This window comes from Notechis scutatus, chromosome 1 (genome assembly GCF_049901735.1).
Source record: "Notechis scutatus isolate UNSWTSFEM ecotype Mainland chromosome 1, rNotScu1.2, whole genome shotgun sequence".
Classification (NCBI taxonomy): domain Eukaryota; kingdom Metazoa; phylum Chordata; class Lepidosauria; order Squamata; family Elapidae; genus Notechis; species Notechis scutatus.
This window is the reverse complement of record NC_142009.1, coordinates 332912427-332931442: the sequence shown is the minus strand read 5'-3', so window position 1 is coordinate 332931442 and position 19016 is coordinate 332912427. Positions and strand designations below refer to the sequence as shown.

The 19016-nt window shown below is 47.1% G+C and overlaps 1 protein-coding gene across 1 annotated transcript in view; it reads right to left on the bottom strand.

Moving 5' to 3' along the window:
- Positions 1 to 510: 510 nt before the first annotated feature.
- Positions 511 to 19016, bottom strand: part of PLPP2 (phospholipid phosphatase 2) — a 53877-nt gene continuing 35371 nt past the window's right edge. The window contains exons 2-6 of the mRNA XM_087952769.1: positions 15072 to 15223; positions 9032 to 9309; positions 6179 to 6236; positions 3021 to 3197; positions 511 to 1662 (exon numbers count right to left, since the gene is read on the bottom strand). Of these exons, the coding sequence (XP_087808895.1) occupies positions 1525 to 1662; positions 3021 to 3197; positions 6179 to 6236; positions 9032 to 9309; positions 15072 to 15223 (803 nt within the window). The 3' untranslated portion in view covers positions 511 to 1524. The remainder of the gene's footprint in view (positions 1663 to 3020; positions 3198 to 6178; positions 6237 to 9031; positions 9310 to 15071; positions 15224 to 19016) is intronic.

Genomic DNA, 19016 nt, shown 5'->3' with positions numbered 1-19016 from the left:
TTTCTGCTAGAACTGGTCAGAACCTGCTGAAAACGGTCACTAAAGGAACTGTGGTAAGTTGAGGACTCCTTGTATGTCTCCATGAATTGGTATTGGCTTTATCCAACTCTTTTCCTGATCGTTTTTAATAGATTTCCTTTTCTTTTTTTCTGAACAGTCGGCATAACAGTAATCGGTTTGAAATTCGCTCTTCCTGAATTCATAATGACTCACCTAAGGAGTTTCTTCAACCAACCTTAAAAGGATCGAAACTTTCATTTCTTTTGCACACTTTTCTCGTCATGCGTGCAGAAACTACACGTATTCAAGCCACCCCAAATTCCCATGAGAAATGTCTGCTGCTCAAACTGTTTAAGTAATTTCCTTCTCTCTTGTGGTAGCACTGAAAGCCCGTAATTTGGAGTTTTTCCCACCCCACCCCCCTTGCTAAAAATTTTGGATTTGGTAAAAATATGATCATTAGCAGCAAAAGCAACTAAAAAAAAAAGAAGTCAGCAGGGACTTAAAAAATTCCGTTTCAATTTTATTCAATATTGCTTGATTTCATCCATTGGGAAACACAAACCCGCCTGTACAAAAATTTGATATCGGAGAGATATTGCCTCATTTGAGCAGTTTAATAAACATCACTTGATGTCCAGTATTGGTACTTCTTATGGCCTCTCGACCCGGACTAAATTTTAAGATATTATCCGGGTGACAATTTGCTTTTTTTACGGAGAAAATCTGGGATATTTAATCTTGGCAACTTTAAGACCGGTGGACTTCAACTCCCAGAATTCCCCAGTCAGGCTGACTGGGGAATTCTGGGAGTTGAAGTCCATCGGTCTTAAAATCGCCAAGATTGGACACTCCAGAGCAAATATTTCACATACTAGGTCATTTCTGAAGGTTTGTCTGCATGCAAACACAAACTTCCTTTAGATTCCCCATCAGGCCCCTAACAGGGGGAAAATGGGGGGAAAACAAAGGTATTAAAAAAACACCATATGAATTTTGAGGTCTTAGCTCAGGAATCCTTCCAGGGTTTTGGGGAGGGAGAGAATTGTCAGATACCTGCTAACTGTTGCAAAGCAAGCCGTTGCAAACTTTTGCAAAGCCAAGAGCGAAGTCCAGATAAAACGTCGAAATATACACCGGCGTGTTATTATTATTATTAACCCCACACAGAAAAGCAGGCTTGTCCAGAAGTTTTTCAGCAAGAGACAACCAAAAAAAAAAAAAAGCTGGAACGTTTTTCAGATTCTGCCTTGGTCTTTGGCTTACGTGGCGGTGAGGCAGGCATTTCCAAGTGTCAAACGTGTGTCGTGCTGTGCAGTGCAGTGGCATCGGGCATAATAAAAAAACCAAACAAAATGGTTTAAAAACGAACGAAAAAGAAGAACGAAAGGAAAAAAAAAACCCCAAATCTTCCGGTTTCCCCTCTTCGTTGGATGAGTTCCAAAGGAAAGTAGAAAATGCCGGACTAAAGGCAGATCACATGGTCGCTGCTGGAATTGAACCAATTCAAAATCGCCCCACAGGTCACATAGAGACCTGATAGTTGCAGTGGTTACACTCCGACTCGCTTAGCGGCAGGGGGATGCTGGGTTTACGCCCAAGGTCCTGTTCTGCACACGATGACTGTGGCCTCTCCTTGAAGAAGTCGGAAACATAGCGGACCTGGGAAAAAAGGGGGCTCAGATGAGAAACTGCCAAAGATGGACAGCTTGATTTAAGTAGTTCAAGCACAAGGTTAGAAACTGGGAGACCGTGAATTCTAGTCCTGCCTTAGGCATGAAAGCTGGCTGGGTGACTTTGGGCCAACCACCAAGAGACGGTGAGTTCTAGTGCCGCCTTAGCAATGAAAGCAGGCAGGGTGACTTTGGGCCAATCACCAGGAACAGTGAATTCTAGTTCTGCTGTAGCCATAAAAGCTGGCTGGATGACTTGAGGTCAAACACCAGGAGACAGTGAGTTCTAGTTCTGCCTTAGGCATGAAAGCCAACTAGATGTCTTTGGGCCAATCACCAGAGACTGGGAGTTCTAGTTCTGCCTTAGGCATGAAAGCCAACTAGATGACTTTGGGCCAATCACCAGAGACTGGGAGTTCTAGTTCTGCCTTAGGCATGAAAGCCAACTAGATGACTTTGGGCCAATCACCAGAGACTGGGAGTTCTAGTTCTGCCTTAGGCATGAAAGCCAACTAGATGACTTTGGGCCAATCACCAGAGACAGTGAGTTCTAGTTCTGCCTTAGGCATGAAAGCCAACTAGATGACTTTGGGCCAATCACCAGGAGACAGTGAGTTCTAGTCCTGCCTTAGCCTTGACTGTCAGCTGGGTGTCTTTGGGCCAATCACCCAGAGGCTGGTGGGAGTTCTAGTCCTGCCTTAGGCTTGAATGCCAACCGAGTGACTTTGGACCAACCACCAGGAGAGAGTGAGTTCTAGTTCTGCCTTAGGTTTGAATGCCAGCTGGGTGTCTTTGGACAATCACCAGAGACTGGGAGTTCTAGTCCTGCCTTAGGCTTGAATGCTAGCTGAGTGACTTTGGACCAACCACCAGAGAGAGTGAGTTCTAGTTCTGCCTTAGGTTTGAATGCCAGCTGGGTGTCTTTGGACAATCACCAGAGACTGGGAGTTCTAGTCCTGCCTTAGGCTTGAATGCTAGCTGAGTGACTTTGGACCAACCACCAGGAGAGAGTGAGTTCTAGTTCTGCCTTAGGCAAGAAAGCCAACTAGATGACTTTGGGCCAATCACCAGAGACTGGGAGTTCTAATCCTGCCTTAGGCTTGAATGCCAATTGAATGACTTTGGACCAACCACCAGGAGAGACTGAGTTCTAGTTCTGCCTTAGGCATGAAAGCCAACTAGATGACTTTGGGCCAATCACCCAGAGGCTGGGAGTTCTAGTCCTGCCTTAGGCTTGAATGCCAGCTGAGCGACTTTGGACCAACCACCAGGAGAGAGTGAGTTCTAGTTCTGCCTTAGGCAAGAAAGCCAGCTGGGTGACTCTGGGCCAATCAGTCCCTTGCTTACCGTAAGGATAGCAATGAGTGCTCCCTGCAGCAGGCCAACAAGGACATCGCTCCAATGGTGCTTGTAGTCGGACACTCGGCTGTAGCCCACATAGATGGCGAAGCAGAGGAGAAAGAACTGGATAGTCGGGCGCAACAGCCGGGCCCATCGGCCAACCAGGCGGGCCTGAACGTAGAGCTAGAATCCAAGAGAAAGGGGTGGGGGGCTTTAGAGGTGGCCGCCTGAGGATTCTGACTTTGGAAGAGAAGGTCTTCCTTTGGACCCCAAGGCTGAACTCGATGCCCAAATAGAATTCCACCCATGCCTCCAATCCTAAATGAGCTCCGAAGCTGGGTTTGTCTGAGGAGGCCACAGGACATTAGGAAGGAGGGAGAGAAGGAGGCAGGGAGGGAGAGAGAGAGGGAGGGGGGGTGGAAGGAAAGGAGGAGGTAGGTAGGAAGGAAGGAGGATGGAGGGAGGAAGGAAGAGGAGAAGGAGGAAAGAAGGAAGAAGAGAGAGGGAGGGAGGAAGGAGAGAAGTAAGGGAAGGAGAGAGGGTGGGAGGAAAGAAGAAGGGAGGGAGGCAAGGAGGAAGGGAGGGAGGAAGGAAGGAAAGAAGGAAGGAGGGGGAGGGAGGGAGAAGTGAGGGAAGGTGGAAGGAAGGAGAGAAGGAGGAGGAGGAAAGGAGGAAAGAAAAAAGAAGAGAGGGAGGGAGGAAGGACAGAAGTGAGGGAAAGGAGGGAGGGTGGGAAGGAGGAGGGAGGGAGGAAAGAAGGGAGGAAGGGAATAAAGAAGGAAGGAAAGAAGGAAGAAGTGAAGGAAGGACGGTGGGTGGGAAGAAGGAGGAAGGGAGGAAAGAAGGGAAGAAGGAAGAAGTAAGGGAAGGAGGGAGGGTGGGAAGAAAGGGAGGGAGGAAAGAAAGGAGGGAGGAAGGAAGGAAGAAGTGAGGGAAGGACAGTGGGTGGGAAGAAGGAGGAAGGGAGGAAAGAAGGGAGGAAGGGAGGAAAGAGGGAGGGAGGAAAGAAGGAAGAAATAAAGGAAGGACAGTGGGTGGGAAGAAGGAGGAAAGAAGGAAAGGGAGGAAGGACGAAGGGAAGGAAGGAGGGAGGGTGGGAGGGAGGAAAGAAGGAGGAAGGAAGGAGGCAAGCAAATAAACAAAGCACACCAATGGTAAAGAAACAAGGGAAGCATGCAAGTAAATAAATCAATAAAGGAAGCAAATCAATAAAGTTTGCAAGTAAATAAATAGGGCATGAAAATAAACACAGGGGGTCTCCAAAAAATAAATAAAGGAAGGAAAAATAAACATAGTACAGAACTAAGTCAATAAAGGAAGCACGCAAACAAACAAACAAAGGGAGCAAGTAAATAAAGCGTGCAAATAAACTAATAAACAAATAATAAATAAAGGATGCAAATAAAGGAAGCACGCAAAGAGATGAATAAATAAACAAAGGGAACAAGTAAAAAGTTAGCAAATAAATAAAGGATGCCAATAAATAAACAAAGGGAAGGTACCAATAAATATCCGTGCAACATTTCTCTCCCACTCTTTGAGGATTTGAAGGATCCTCAAAGAAACCTCCCCCCTCCTCCAGTGATCAAGGCAGCTGCTAAGGGGTTGCTGTATCTGTGCATTGTGGCGGCTCCTCTCGGTTCCTTTTTAAATGAGTAGAAAATCCCACAGAATTGAGGTAGAGAAAGCCTTGAGCGTAGGGAAAGCAGAACATCTGCTACCTTTCTTTTTTTTTTTTTTAGTTTAAAGAACCGGTCCCCTTTGGAAGTCAATCAGATCTCTTTTTATTTTTTTTCCTGATTTGTGGGGGGGAATGTTGGCCGCCTCCTGCAAAACTTTTCTGAAGAGACCTGGAGATGCCAACGGTTTTTTTGAAGCTTGGAGACTTGAAGGCGGGGACGGGACTTCAACTCCCAGAATTCCCCAGCCAGCCATGTTTCTGAAGCTTGGCCCCCTTGGAAGGTGGGTGGGCTTCAGTTCTGGGAGTTTGAAGCCCACACCCATTTTCTTCAGGTGGCTAAGATGAGAAACCTTTCTCACAATCGCTTCCCTCCCTGATCCTTGGAAATCAAACGAAGCTGCGCAGGGGGTGGGATGCACATATTTTTGACTACTGGTTCTGTGGGCGTGGCCAGGTGTGGCCAGGTGGGCGTAGCCATGACTGGGCGGGCGTGGCTTCTTCTTATTTTGCAGCAATCCCTCCCTGGGCTCCGTAATTTCTGGCCTCCTGGGCCTCAGGGAAGCCTCCTGGGCGAAGCAGTAAGACCGCGAGGGGGATCCCGGCACAGCCGATCATGGGAACAGCTGATCGTTGGGATGGGCGGGGGAGCTGATCGTGGGAACAGCTGATCGTTGGGAGGAGAAAAAAAAAAGAATGAAATACCATAAGGCCGTGATGGCGAACCTACGGCACGTGTGCCACAAGTGGCACGCAGAGTCATTTGTGCCGGAATGCGAGCCGCAGGCAAACTTACCTCACTGGCGCATGCGCGCGCCTCACGGCTGATTTTTCGGCTGGTTTGAGGCCCCTGCAAGGCTTTTCGGACTGAATAGGCCCATTTCATCACTTCCTATAATACCAGAAGTGATGAAACAGGCATATTATTCATCCTGAAAAGCCTTGCGGAGGCTTTTGCCAAGCCACTGGGAGGCCGAAAAAGGCCTCAAACCAAGCAGAAAAATCAACTCTGAGGCGCAGTGCCGGTAAGGGGGTGGCGGGGTGGTGGTGGCATTGCACGCCTATGCGCAGGGAGCATGGGGGAGGGACGCATTGCATTCTGGGTGCTGTCCCGAGAGTGCGCGCGTGCTAACGCGCATGTAGTTATTGCCACAGCAGTCCAAAAAGGTTAGCCACCACCGCTTTGAGGAGTGACTGGGCAGGAGAGAATGTAATCAGTGATGTTGGGCGTGCGTGCGATGTCGCGCATGCGCGATAAGGACTGACTGGGCAGGGAGGGGAAGGGCGGGTGGGGAGGGGCCAGCGATTTACCGCTTCCCTGAACTGCGCAGAATCGTAACAGCTGGTTCTATAGAACTGGTCCGAACCGGTGGAATCCCACCCCTGAAGCTGCGTCTTTGGATGACAAAAATGGCATCCATTCTGCTTCGCCGTCACCCCTTTCTTCACCAAAAAACCATTTGAACCCCGCGAATCCCTCACTCACCGCTAAAAACATCATGCAGTACATCCCGAAGGAAGAATGTCCAGAATAGAATGACAATCTAGAAAGAGAAGGGAACCAAAAAAAAGAGAAATATATAGATAACAGGTAAGTCCTTAAATTAGAATCCCACCATTGAACCCAAACTTTCTATTGCTACGTGAAACATCGGTTAAACAAATTTTGCCTCATTTTATGACCTTTCTGGCCACAGTTGTTAAGTGAATCACTGCGGTCATTAAATGAAAACACGGTTCTTCAGTGAATCTGGCTTGCCCTATTGACTTTGCTTGTCGGGAGGTTGCAAAAGGGGATCACGTGACCCCCCAGGACCCCCCAACTGGCATAAGTACATGCCAGTTGCCAAGCATCTGAATTTTGATCCCGTGAACCCTGGGGGATGCTGCAAGGGTCATAAATGTGAAAAATGGTCATAAATCATTCTTTTCAGGGCTGTTGTAACTTGGAATGGTCACCCAATGAACTCTTGTAAATCCAAGACTCTCTGTATTCATTAACTATGATGAATCATTATTAATTTTTGACTATTTCCTGTTAATGGTTATAACTGCATTGATTTTAAGAATTGCCAAGAAATCCAGTTCCTTATTTGCATTCATCTATTCTTGAAATAAAGAGTTTTTTTTCCTTTTACGTACTTGGGGGAATGTTATATTTGAAATCCCCTTTTTGCACGTAGCTTTGCACACCGATCGAATTGCTGCTGTCATGTTTTGTGGCCTTTGCAAAAAACGATACAGGGAAGTCCAAGACTTACGGCCACCAATTGAGCCCAAGCTTTCCGTTGCTAAGGGAAACGTTTGTGAAGCGAATTTAGTTCCACCTTACAAGCTTTCTTGCCGCGGCTGATAAGTGAATCCCTGTAGTAGTTATGAAGTTGGCCACATGGTTGTTAAGTGAAATCTGGCTTCCCGGTTGGCTTTGCTTCTCGGAAAGTCGTAGAAGGGAATCGCGTGCAGGGGTGGGATTCAAAAATCCCAGCAACCGATTCGCTGCCTGGTGGCTGGGTGGGTGTGGCCATGGTGGGCGTGGCCTACCGGAACTGTTTCCCGTGGGCCTCCAGAGCCTAGGGGAGTCCGTTTTCACCTTCCCAAGGGTCTGGATGCTTCCCTCGGGTCTCCGGGAGGGTGAAAACAGCCTCCCCTGGGCTCTGGAGGCCCTCCGGAAACTGGAAACAGGCCTGTTTCCGGACCTCTGGAAGGCCCATTTTCCCCCCCTCCCAGAGCCTCCACGTGGACCCTGCATTTACCGCCACCGAAAATGGGCCACGTGGAGACTCCTGGGAGAGGAGGCGCGAGGTGGGCGGGGCCATCCATATCGGTTTGGCCAACCGGATGTAGCTTTAACATCTGGTCCGCCCGAACCGGTAGAATCCCACTCCTGCGACCGTCATCAACAGGAGTCAGTTGCCAAGCGGTTGAATTCTGGGGATGCTTGCCACGGTTGTTAAGTGTGGAAAACGGTCATAAGTCCCTTTTCTACGTGCTGTTGTAACTTGGAACGGTCACTAAATGAACTTTTGTAATGGCATTTGGGTAACCACTTCCTCACCTCAATGACCCTGTTTGGACAGAAGCAATATTGTGTGTGTGTGTGTGTGTAGCCACTGGGTAAGTAAATCCTCACAATTTTTATAGACTTTAATTAAAAGGGCAGTTTGGTGCAGTGATTAAGGCAGCAGGCTAGAAAATGGGGCCTTTTTGGTCCAAGTTCTGCCTTAGGCAGAAAGCCAACTGGGTGTTTTTGGGCCGGCCACTCTCCCTCAACCCTAGGAAGGGAGCAATGGCCAACCACGTGCCAAGAAAACTGCAGGGACACGGTCAGGCGGTCATTGGAGTCACGACTGATTCAAAAGAATCCAGAAAAGAAAGGTTAATAGTTAATTATAGATACAGATAGTCCTCCTTTATGACTGTCTCATTTAGTGACCATCCCCTTACTACAGTGATGAAAAAGGAACTTTACAAAAATCCTTGCATTTACAGACTTGCTGGTCTGTAAACAAAGCTAAAATAAGAGTACAAACACTGTCACAGTTTATTAATTTATTTATTTTAGAAAATGTATATTGCCGCCTCCTCACACATTATGTTTCATTTAATGACCAAATTCCAGGTCCAATTGTGATCACTAAATGAGGACCAGCTGTTGTTTATTTTCCTGGAAGAAAAATTTCAGGGAATATTCCACTGCAATACAGAAGCAATCTATCTATCTATCTATATATATAAAAGCAAAATACCACTCACACATCATCACAAAATCTCCAGAACCGTAAAGCCTACAAACTTGAAATTTGGCCCCTATGTTCCTTTTGGCTTCTAGGGGCTCACTAAGAAAGGATTTTTCTAAATGACCATCAGAGCATTAATATTTCCTATATTATTATTATTAACACGCTCTGATGCTAAGGAGTTCTACTCCCCCTCCCCACCTGAAAAGAAATCTGTTCCAAATGCAAAATACAAGCAGAGGAGAGGAGGTTCCGTTTCAGAGCACCAAGCAGCTTTAGTACAGAACAGTTGAGCTAAGCCACGCCCAGGCTCCTTGCTGTCTCCTTCTTGCTCACACAGCAAATACTGTTTCACTTTCCAAAGAGCCCTCAACTCTCTCACACACTGACAGGACACTAGCCAGATGAATAACGATGGGTACTGGTAGGCAGAGGTAGAATTCCCCCCCCCTTATTTTCCTCCCCCAAAACTAAGCTCTACCACATAGTTTCGTAGCAAAGCATGGGTATCGAGCGAGTATGGAATATGGATATGGAAACCGGGATCCAACTGCGGTCGTAAATCCGAGGACCCTCTGCATCTCTGACGGCGTTGAACGTACCTGGATTCTGTGATGCTTCTGGAGTTGCCCTGGCACACGTCTTCCACCTGGATGTAAACCGAGCAATTCACTTTGGTCCAGTCTGGGTCACAGACGGCCAGGAAATTGGGCCGCAGGCGGCCGATCGTGTACTTGGCCAAGTCAGTCAGCGACTGGCTGACGGCGCTGCCAAACAGGAATGTCCCAATAACTTTGTAGAGGGCGGCCAGGTAATTGTTAAACTGGGAACGGGAGTACAAGCGTTCGGTGTAGACCAGGTAAGCCTCGCCTACTGAAATCTGAGGAGAGAAACAATGAGAGGGGAGGTTCCCCCTGGGACATCCATTAAGCCCTCCCCCTCCTCAATTTCCACCCCCCCCCAAAGCTGGTGAGTCGAACTTGGGGTGATGCTACTATCTTTAAGTCATCTGGTGACCATCCACGACCGAGGACACCTCTGTGAACTCTACACTGGAGGTTTTTAAGAAGAGTCTAGACCAGGGGTGGGCAAACTACGGCCCGGGGGCCACATCCGGCCCGTTGGTCTGTCCAATGCGGCCCGCCCTGAAAAAAAATAACTGCCATTGGTCTGTCCAATCCGGCCCGCCCTGAAAAAAAAATCGCTGGGTGTGGCGTATTGCCCTGTGTCGCGTGGCCCCCAAAGCTGCAAAACAGTGCGGAGCGATCTAGGGGTAGGAAAGAAAAGAAATTTGCAAAGACCTCGGCTGGGAGTTCGAAATCACCTTCAAGTGCGACCTCTCCGAAGGTGAGTCCCCCCGATCCCCCTTTTTTCCCGGGGCTTCCAGGCTTAAATTTTGCAAAGGCAAAGCTTGCAGGCTGGAGCGTCTTCCCGAGGAGTGGGAAAGGTTCCACCCGGTGGGCGGCGGCACTTTAAAGCCTGCTCCCAGCACCCGAGCAACTTCCCAGCAACTTTTAACTCGCGGGCGCTCGCGCCTCGCCCGAGCCGCACAGCAGCCCACTCCAAGCAGCCTGCCCCACCCGCCGGGCGAACCCTTCCCGCTCCTCGGCGGAAAGACGCTCCCGCCTGCAAACTTTGCCTTTGCAAAGCCCTGGAAGCCCCGAACCAGAGCAACTTCCCAGCAACTTTCGGCTTCCTTTTAACTCGTGGGTGCTCACGCCTGGCCCCAAGCCGCGCGGCGGAGGGGAAGCCCGGCGGGCGGGCAGGCGGACTGCTTGGAGGAGGCTCGGGCTTCCCCTCCGCCAGGCATGAGCGCCTGCGAGTTAAAGGAAGCCGAAAGTTGCTGGGAAGTTGCTTGGGTTTCGGGCTTCCAGGCTTAAACTTTGCAAAGGCAAAGTTTGCAGGCTGGAGCGTCTTCCCGCCGAGGAGCAGGAAGGGCTGCTTAAACTTTGCTCGGGCGGCACTTTAAAAGCCTGCTCCCAGCACCCGAGCAACTTCCCAGCAACTTTCGGCTTCCTTTTAACTCGCGGGCGCTGCGCCTGGCCCCGAGCGCGCAGCAGAGGGGAAGCCCAGCGGGCGGGTGAGCTGCTTGGAGGAGGTGACCCGGCGGTGCTCCGGCAGCAGCAACAGGCAGTTTCGCCCGGGCTCCGCTCAGGTGTCTGGCTGGGGCTGTGAGGAGTTGCTACCGCCGGCGCAGCTCCGTGCGGCTCCAGTCCAGCGTTGCCTTGGGAAGGAAAAGGCAAAATCAGGAGCCGCTGAGCCTGAGCCTCCGGTGCCGCTGCTCCCGTTGCAAAGCACCGCCGCGGCTCTTCCTTTTTGCCTTTCCCTTCCCGAGGCAACGCGGGACTGGAGCGCGCCGGTGGTAGCAACTCCTGACTCAGGGGCCTCCGAGGGGAGGGAAGGAGGAGAAGGGGGAAGGGTGGGGGCGATTCCCCAAAAATCTTGTGCTGACCCGGCCCGTCTGTCAAATTTTAAAAGTCAATGCGGCCCCTGAGCCAAAAAGTTTGCCCACCCCTGGTCTAGACTCTACAGTCACATCTGAAATATTAATAGGTTGTCCTGCTTGAACAGGGGCTGGACTAGAAGACCTCTAAGATCCCTTCCAGCTCTATTCTATTCTATTCTATTCTATTCTATTCTATTCTATTCTATTCTATTCTATTCTATAATTCTATTCTATGCTGTAATTCCATTCTATTCTATTGTCTATACTGTATTCTGTTCTATTCTGCAATTCTGTTCTATTCTATTCTATTCTATTCTATTCTCTATACTGTATTCTATTCTATTCTGCAATTCTATTCTATTCTCTATACTGTATTCTATACTATTCTGAAATTTTATTCTATATTCTGTATACTGTATTCTATTCTATTCTGTAATTCTATTCTATTCTCTGTATTGTATTCTATTCTATTCTGCAATTCTATTCTATTCTGTTCTATTCTATTCTGAAATTCTATTCTACTCTCTATACTGTATTCTATTCTATTCTATTCTATTCTATTCTATTCTATTCTATTCTATTCTATTCTATTCTCTATACTGTATTCTGTTCTGAAATTCTATGCTATTCTATTCTATTCTGCAATTCTATTCTATTCTATCGATTCTCTATACCGTATTCTATTCTATTCTGCAATTCTATTCTATTCTGCAATTCTATTCTATTCTGAAATTCTATTCTATTCTGAAATTCTATTCTATTCTCTATACTGTATTCTATACTATTCTATAATTTTATTCTGTATTCTCTATACCGTATTCTATTCTATTCTATTCTATTCTATTCTATTCTATTCTATTCTATTCTATTCTATTCTATTCTATTCTACTCTACTCTACTCTACTCTACTCTATTCCTCAAATGCAAAAAGGACCAATTGTGCTACAGGCAGTCCTCAGTTTACAACTGTTCATTTAGGGGCCATTCGAAGCTACAACAGCACTGAAAAAAGTGACAGGATCGTTTTTCACCCTTACGACCATTGCAGCATCTCCATGGTCAAGTGTTCAAACTTCGGGTGCTTGGCAACTGGTTCATCTTTATGACGGTTGCAGCGTCCCGGGATCCCCCTTTGCGACCTTCTGACAAGCAAAGTCAATGGGGAAGCCAAATTCAATTAACAACCGGGTTGCTAACTTACCAACTGCAGCAATTCACTTAGTGACCGTTGCAAGAAAATAGCCATTGCAATAGCACTTCTATACCACTTCACAGCGCTTTTACAGCCTTCTCTAAACCAGTGGTCACCAACCAGTGGGCCGGGGACCACTGGTGGTCCATGAGAAAATACTGGTGGTCTGCAGAGAAATGTCTCCCCCAAAGCAATTAATCCAGGCTGTGCGGGAACACAAGGCTGCGGTGTCCACATGGCCCGCGGGAACACAAGGCTTGCGTCGCTTGCTTTGCGAACAACACGAGGAAGTGAGGGGAGGGGGGAAAGGGCAGAGGGGGGAACTTGCCCCACTCGCCCCACGCGCTTCGCCTGGCCACCAAGTTGCTTCTTTCCGTTTCTTTCTTCTGCTGCTTTTGGCTGCACGCAAGGAAAGCAGCAAAAGTCTTTCTTTCTCTCCCCCAAACTTCACCAGAAATGAGTCTTTAAGACCCTGCAAGTCATCCTGCTTCAAGAGGCTGCGCCGGTGCAACAAGTCTCACAAAGACTCATTTCTGGCAGAGTTTGGGGGAGAGAAAGAAAGACTTCAGCTGCTTCTGCTGCTTTCCTTGCATGAAGCCAAAAAGTCTCTCTCTCTCTCTCTCCCCCCTGAGAACGGAGCTGGAGATGGTATCCTGAGATCCCAAGTAAAGAACAATTGATCGGTAGGAAAACAGGGTGGGGAATTTTCCTGCAGACTTTTGGGGGGATTTTCCCAGGGTCTCCGGTCCTTAGGATTTAAAATTATGTGTTTGGTGGTCCCTGAGATCCAAAAGGTTGGCGACTCATGCTCTAAACCAGGGTGTCCAACCTTGGCAACTTTAAGCCTGGAGGACTTCAACTCCCAGAATTCCCCAGCCAGCTTTGCTGGCTGGGGAATTCTGGGAGTTGAAGTCCTCCAGGCTTAAAGTTGCCAAGGTTGGTGACCCATGCTCTAAAGTTTTACAGAGTCAGCCTCTGGCCCCCAACAATCTGGAAAAATTATAAAATGGGACCAAACTCCCTGAACAAACCTCTCCCTTAGCAACAGAAACTCGTAAGTTGAAGTCTACCTGTACTGGGAAAATGCAACGGCGACTTCTGCCCTTAAATTTTTCAACCAGAGAACAAGCTCTTTTATCCTGTTCAGCCACCTCGAGTCGGAAACTTTAATTTAGTTTCTCATCAAGAAAAAGAGAGAGAAATTTAGAATGGCTGAGAAAAAACACACCAAGGTTTTAAAATTGTGTGAGGGTTCTTTGTTCACATCTGCAAACAACAGCAGAGTTCAGAGGCTGGCATTAAATTTAAACGTTAAAGCTTCCTTTTTTACATCATACAAAACAATTAAGCTCACTGCTCCTGGTCTCTTTTACTAAGGTTATATTGAGCAATTATTGTATAACCTCAGGAATTACCTGCTCATTCTTACTTAACATCTTCTATTTTTGAGACTACACTTTTTGATTGTAATCAGATAAAAGGATTATCACAAGACCAAACAAAGACTGAGGACTGTTGATGTACTTTCCAAAATTAGGGAAATAAAGGCCAACCTTTCTCTATACTTGTGTATAGGCTCTATTATGCTAAATAACGTAACGTAAATAAATCACATTTTAACTGTTTTAATTAAAAAGAAACTGGCTGCGAGTTATTTCTCCCTACACGAATTCACTGTACTTTTTAACCAATAAAACCATCTGCATGATATAGTAAGATACTGGGAAGGACTGGGTGAAGTAGGGGGAGAAGATTGCACCCCAAAATAGCAGTTTTGGATTAAAGAAAGAAATATGTCCACCCCTCCTCACCTGAACTGTCAGAAGGTCGCAAAAGGGGACAGTGCAACCGTCATAAATATGAGTCAGTTGCCAAGCATCTGAATGTTGATCAGGTGGCCACGGGAATGCTGCAACGGTCGTAAGAGTGAAAAACGGTCCTAAGTTACTTTTTTCAATGCCGTTCAGAGGTGGTATTCAGCTGGTTCTGACCGGTTCTGGCGGACCGGTAGCGAAACTGATTGACTGGTTCGGAGAACCGGCAGATGCCACTTCTGGCTGGGCCCCACCCACCCGCCCCTGCTCTTAGCTCTCCTATATTCTGTTGTTTATTAGATCAGCTGATTTGTGCAGAGAGCAGATTCCCACGCCTCAGCTGAGCTAAAAGACAGCACAGCTGTCATGCCCTTGTTGGAGTCTGATTCTGAGGGGGAGATTGAGCAGCTGACAGGGAGTGGGAGTGTGGAGACAGGTGGTGGCTGTGGAGGGAAGGGCACAGTCCGGCTGAGCATTCAGAGGAAGACCCAGGCCCATCCCCTCTTCATCCTAGGGCACGCAGGGAGGAACGGAGAAGGGAGCAACGTGGCTTACGGGAGAGAAAACGGCCCTGATCCCTTTCATTAGTTGCAGCTGGGAAAACAGGACATAAGAAGGGTGTTTGTACACAGCACCTTGCTGGAAGCAAAGCGTGCATTATCTTGGTCAGGCTTATCTGGGTTTTGGCATCCTCCCAACTGTGGTTGCTGCATTATCTTGTGGAAGTCTGCAATTTATCATCCTGGCCTGCCGTTTTAATGACTTCAGTTTGGTTTGTGTTGGTTTTTTTTAAAAATTTCTAATTATCTTTACTTTGGGCTTGGACTGCATTTACTCCATTTGTAGACTGTTTTTGGAAGAGTTTGATATCCAGCCGAGGATAATTGGACATTGAGGCCCAAGTTGGAGGCATTAAAGAGAATTTATTCTACTTTTGTGACTGTGTTATTTTTGTGTCACGCCCCGGGTCATCACAACAGCTTTCCAGTGTTGATACAGAGGGAGGTGTTTGAGCATGTGCGAAGGGAGCTCTTTGAATCAGGAGAAAAAAAAAATTGAAACCCACCACTGGTGCCACTGTAACTTCAAATGGTCGCTAAATGAACGGTTGTACGTCGAGGGCTGCCTGTATTCCGAGCTTGTTTTAGGTAGAGTATTTTTTTAAAAACAAAACAAAACATTGTTCTTACTATAAAAACGGTGCAGGGAATGGTCACGCCAGCCATCACCCCGTGCGTAATGGTGTCCGGCTTGTGCGGATAACGGATGGAAGCGTCCTCACAGTAGAAACCCCTTTTGTAAGGAGAATTGACCAAGGTCAGGATGGCGAAAGGAAGTGAGGCTGCAAAGGGGGGAAAAAAAGACACAACATTCAATAGGGCTCCTTGCCAACTCTTCTCTCGCATCCATCCCTGCTCAAGCGGCTACGGTATGTAACTCCATTTATTGTCCGCAACTGTTCTGACCTAGGCTTCCCCAACTAGCACGAAGATCCTCATCCCAATAAACCTCTTTTATTGAGTTTACAGTGAATTCCTCTCCAACAAAGTCCCGGCCAACAGTCTTTCAAGAGATTCCACAATTACAGACCTTTAGCAGGCTGGGAGAGTTGCCAGGCCGATATCTTTCAGACTCCACATTGCAGCAGACAATAATTAGCAAGAATGCAGCAACAGATCTTCAACCCAATGAACTAATTGTCTCCTGTAAAACCCCACTCTCCTTTCACTCCTCTTTTATTCCCTATGGGAGGGGCCATTCACTGTCCACCGGTGGCTTTACTTCCAAGTTGACCCTTGTTCCTTAGCTTTCCATTCTTCTGGCAGCTCTGTGCATGCGCACACTGGGAACAGGCTCCAGCTGTTCTTCTGCCTCACTGATCTCCGACTCCGAAGGCAGCTGATAACTGTCAGACGGCCTTGGCCCTATTTCTGCCTCCGACACAGAGCCCTCGTCTGAGCCTTCCCCAGACTCCAGGACTGGCCCAGGTTCCTCCCCAACCTCCTCACTGTCCGAATCTGCTGCCGGCTCTGTTTCCAGCTTCTGGACAGCCGTTTTCGCCCTTCCAGAGGCCCGAGGGAAGCCTCAGGACTCTGGGGAAGGCGAAAAACGGCCCTCCCGAAAGTTCTGGTACCACGCCCACCACGGCCACGCCCACCCAGCACCCGGGCAGCAAACTGGTTGTTGGGAATTTTTTGAACCCCACCCCTGATTGTAAGTCACTTTTTTTCAGGGCCGTCGTAACTTCAAGCAGCCACTAAACAAAACAATTGTAAGTCAAGGACTACTTGTATATAACTTGGAAATTAAACCCAGGTAGCCCTCGACTTACAACTGGTTCATTTAGTGACCTTTCGAAGTGACTTTGGGCCGGTCACTCTCTCTCAGCCCAACACACCTCACAATGTTGGTTGTTTTGGGGAAAGGAGGAGGAGGAAGATGATGTGTTGGATACGTGTAGACTGGGTGAAACCAGGCTCAATAGCAGGAACTGTGAGAGGGATCTTGGAGTCTTAGTGGACAACCAGCTAAATAGGAGCCAGCAGTGTGCAGCAGCAGCCAAAAAAGCTAATGCAATCCTACGTTGTATTAACAGAGGGATACAATCGAGATCAAGGGAAGTACTAATACCACTCTATAAAGCCTTAGTAAGACCACACCTAGAGTACTGCATCCAGTTGTATTTATAAATTATATTATAAATCACATTATAAAAAAGATGTTGAGACTCTAGAAAAAGTACAGAGAAGAGCAACCAGGATGATGAGAGGACTGGAAGCTAAAACATACGATAAACTGGGCTTGGCTAGTCCAAGGAAGAGAAGGACCAGGGGAGACAGGATAGCAGTCTTCCAATATTGGAGGGGCTGCCACAGAGAGGAGGAAGGGGTCAAGCTATTTTCCAAGGCACCCAAGGGCCAGACAAGGAATAATGGATGGAAACTGAACAAGGAGAGATTCAACCTGGAAATAAGGAGAAACTTTCTGACAGTGAGAACAATCCACTCATGGACAGAAGTTGCCCTCGGAAGTTGTGGGAGCTTCATCACTTGAGACTTTCAAGAAGAGATTGGACTGCCATTGGTCAGAAATGGTGTAGGGTCTCCCATTTGGATGGGGGGTTGGACTAGATGACCTACAAGGTTCCTTCCAACTCTGATTACCTGTTAAAACGTTCTCTACTTTGAGTTCTGATCAAAAAAATAAAGCTGGGATATGAATAATAAGCAAACAGATAAATGCCACATTCCTTTTTTTCCACCATCACTTCTGATGCCTTTAATTCCAAAGGAATAAAATAAACCAAAATGATCATATCTTCCACTGATGTTTTTGAAAGCTCAAATTCCAGAGCCTAGAATTATCCAAGCAATGTCATCAAATATAATATGTTCTCAGAAAAAAAATCCGCATTGATATAGTTTATGTAAAACTATTTAATTTTTTCTGCCTTAATGTGCCAATAATTCTAGGGAGGAATGAGGAGATCTTTTCCATAATGTCACCCTTTTGATGGTTGACCATAGGCAATTTTTTTCCCAATGTTTTTCTCTCTCCATCAAATCAAAACCTTTCTAATGTCCTTTAAACCAGAGATTGCTGCCGTTTCCCTTGAGATCGTATAAATCTTTCACCTTTTTTTGCTTCCATTCAGCTGTCACATTGACAAATATTCCTCTTTTTTTTTCACCATTGTAGTTGTGTCTTGTGGTCTAAATAGAGAAGACTCCAGTCCTCGACTTATAACAGTTTGTTAAGTGACCGTTCAAAGTTACAACGGCACTGAAAAAAGTGACTTACGACCCAGAGTGTAACACAATGACCCAGAGTGTAACACAAACGTAACAAAATCCAAAACATAAATAAATGTCCTTTAATGCCTCCAACTTGGCCCCACTGTTCAATAATTCTCAGTTGGAGATAAAACTTATTCAAAAATAGTCTTCAAAAAAAAGCAATACAGTCCGAACTTAATGAGCAGATAGAGGTGAAATAAAAAACCAAACAAACTACAATGATGAAATGTCCACAACGGAACAGGAGAAGTATTTACCAAATTCAAGGAGATAACAAGGCAGTCTGTTGGAAGGATACCAACCAAGATAACTTCAGCCCAAAATAAAACACGCTTTGTTTCCAGCGTTCGCCAGTACGCAGGTCCAAACTCTTATTCAGTTATCACAGCTGCAGCCCATGAAGAGGATCAAGGCCCTCTCCTCCCGAGGAGACCACCTCTCCCCTTATCCCTCTCCTCCCTGCGTGCCCTAGGATGGGGAGGGATGGGCCTGGGTCCTCCCCTGACTGCCCAGCCGACCTCTGCCCTTCCCCAGCCTCCTCCACAACCTCCGGAGCCACACCTCCACTCCCCGTTGGCTGTTCCTCCTCTCCCTCAGAGTCAGTCTCCACCAGGGACATGACATTCACACTTACGACTGTTGCAGCATCCCCATGGTCACGTGATCAAAATTCAGATGCTTTTGGCCACTGACTTGTATTTATGATGGTTGCAGTGTCCTGGAGTCACACGATCCCCTTTTGTGACCTCCCGACGGAGCAAAATCAACGGGGAAACCAGATTCACTTAACAACCGTGTGACTAACTGAAACGACTGCAGAGATTCACTTAACAGCGGTGGCCCAAAAGGTCATAAAATGGCAAAAAAATTTACTGTCTCACTTAGCAACAGAAATGTGGGGGTCGATTGTGGTCGTAAGTTGAGGACTGCCTGTAATTAATTATAGAACAGCTCAAGGTAGCACACAGTCATTGTGATGACCCAAAGGGGCGTGGCACAAAGGCAACACAGTCAGATAATCAGTAGAGGTCCCTTTATTAGTTCCAACTTTGCCCCCGAGGTTCTGGGCTGGAGAAAAACTCTCCCAGGTACAGCCTTTGGATGCAGAGAATCAAGTCCAAAACATGGTCAACACAAACTGTAACTATAAGTCCAATGAAGGCAAAATGAGGTAATTAGTCCGGCAGGGCAAAAGAAGGAGTTCCAGATGTGAAGGAACAACAGTAATTCAACCCGGTTGAGAGGATGCCAGGAACGCAGATAACCAAAGTCAACACAAGATTAACTCATGTTTGTTCCCAGCAGATGCCGCTCTCAGCTTGACTCTCTTTTAAACTC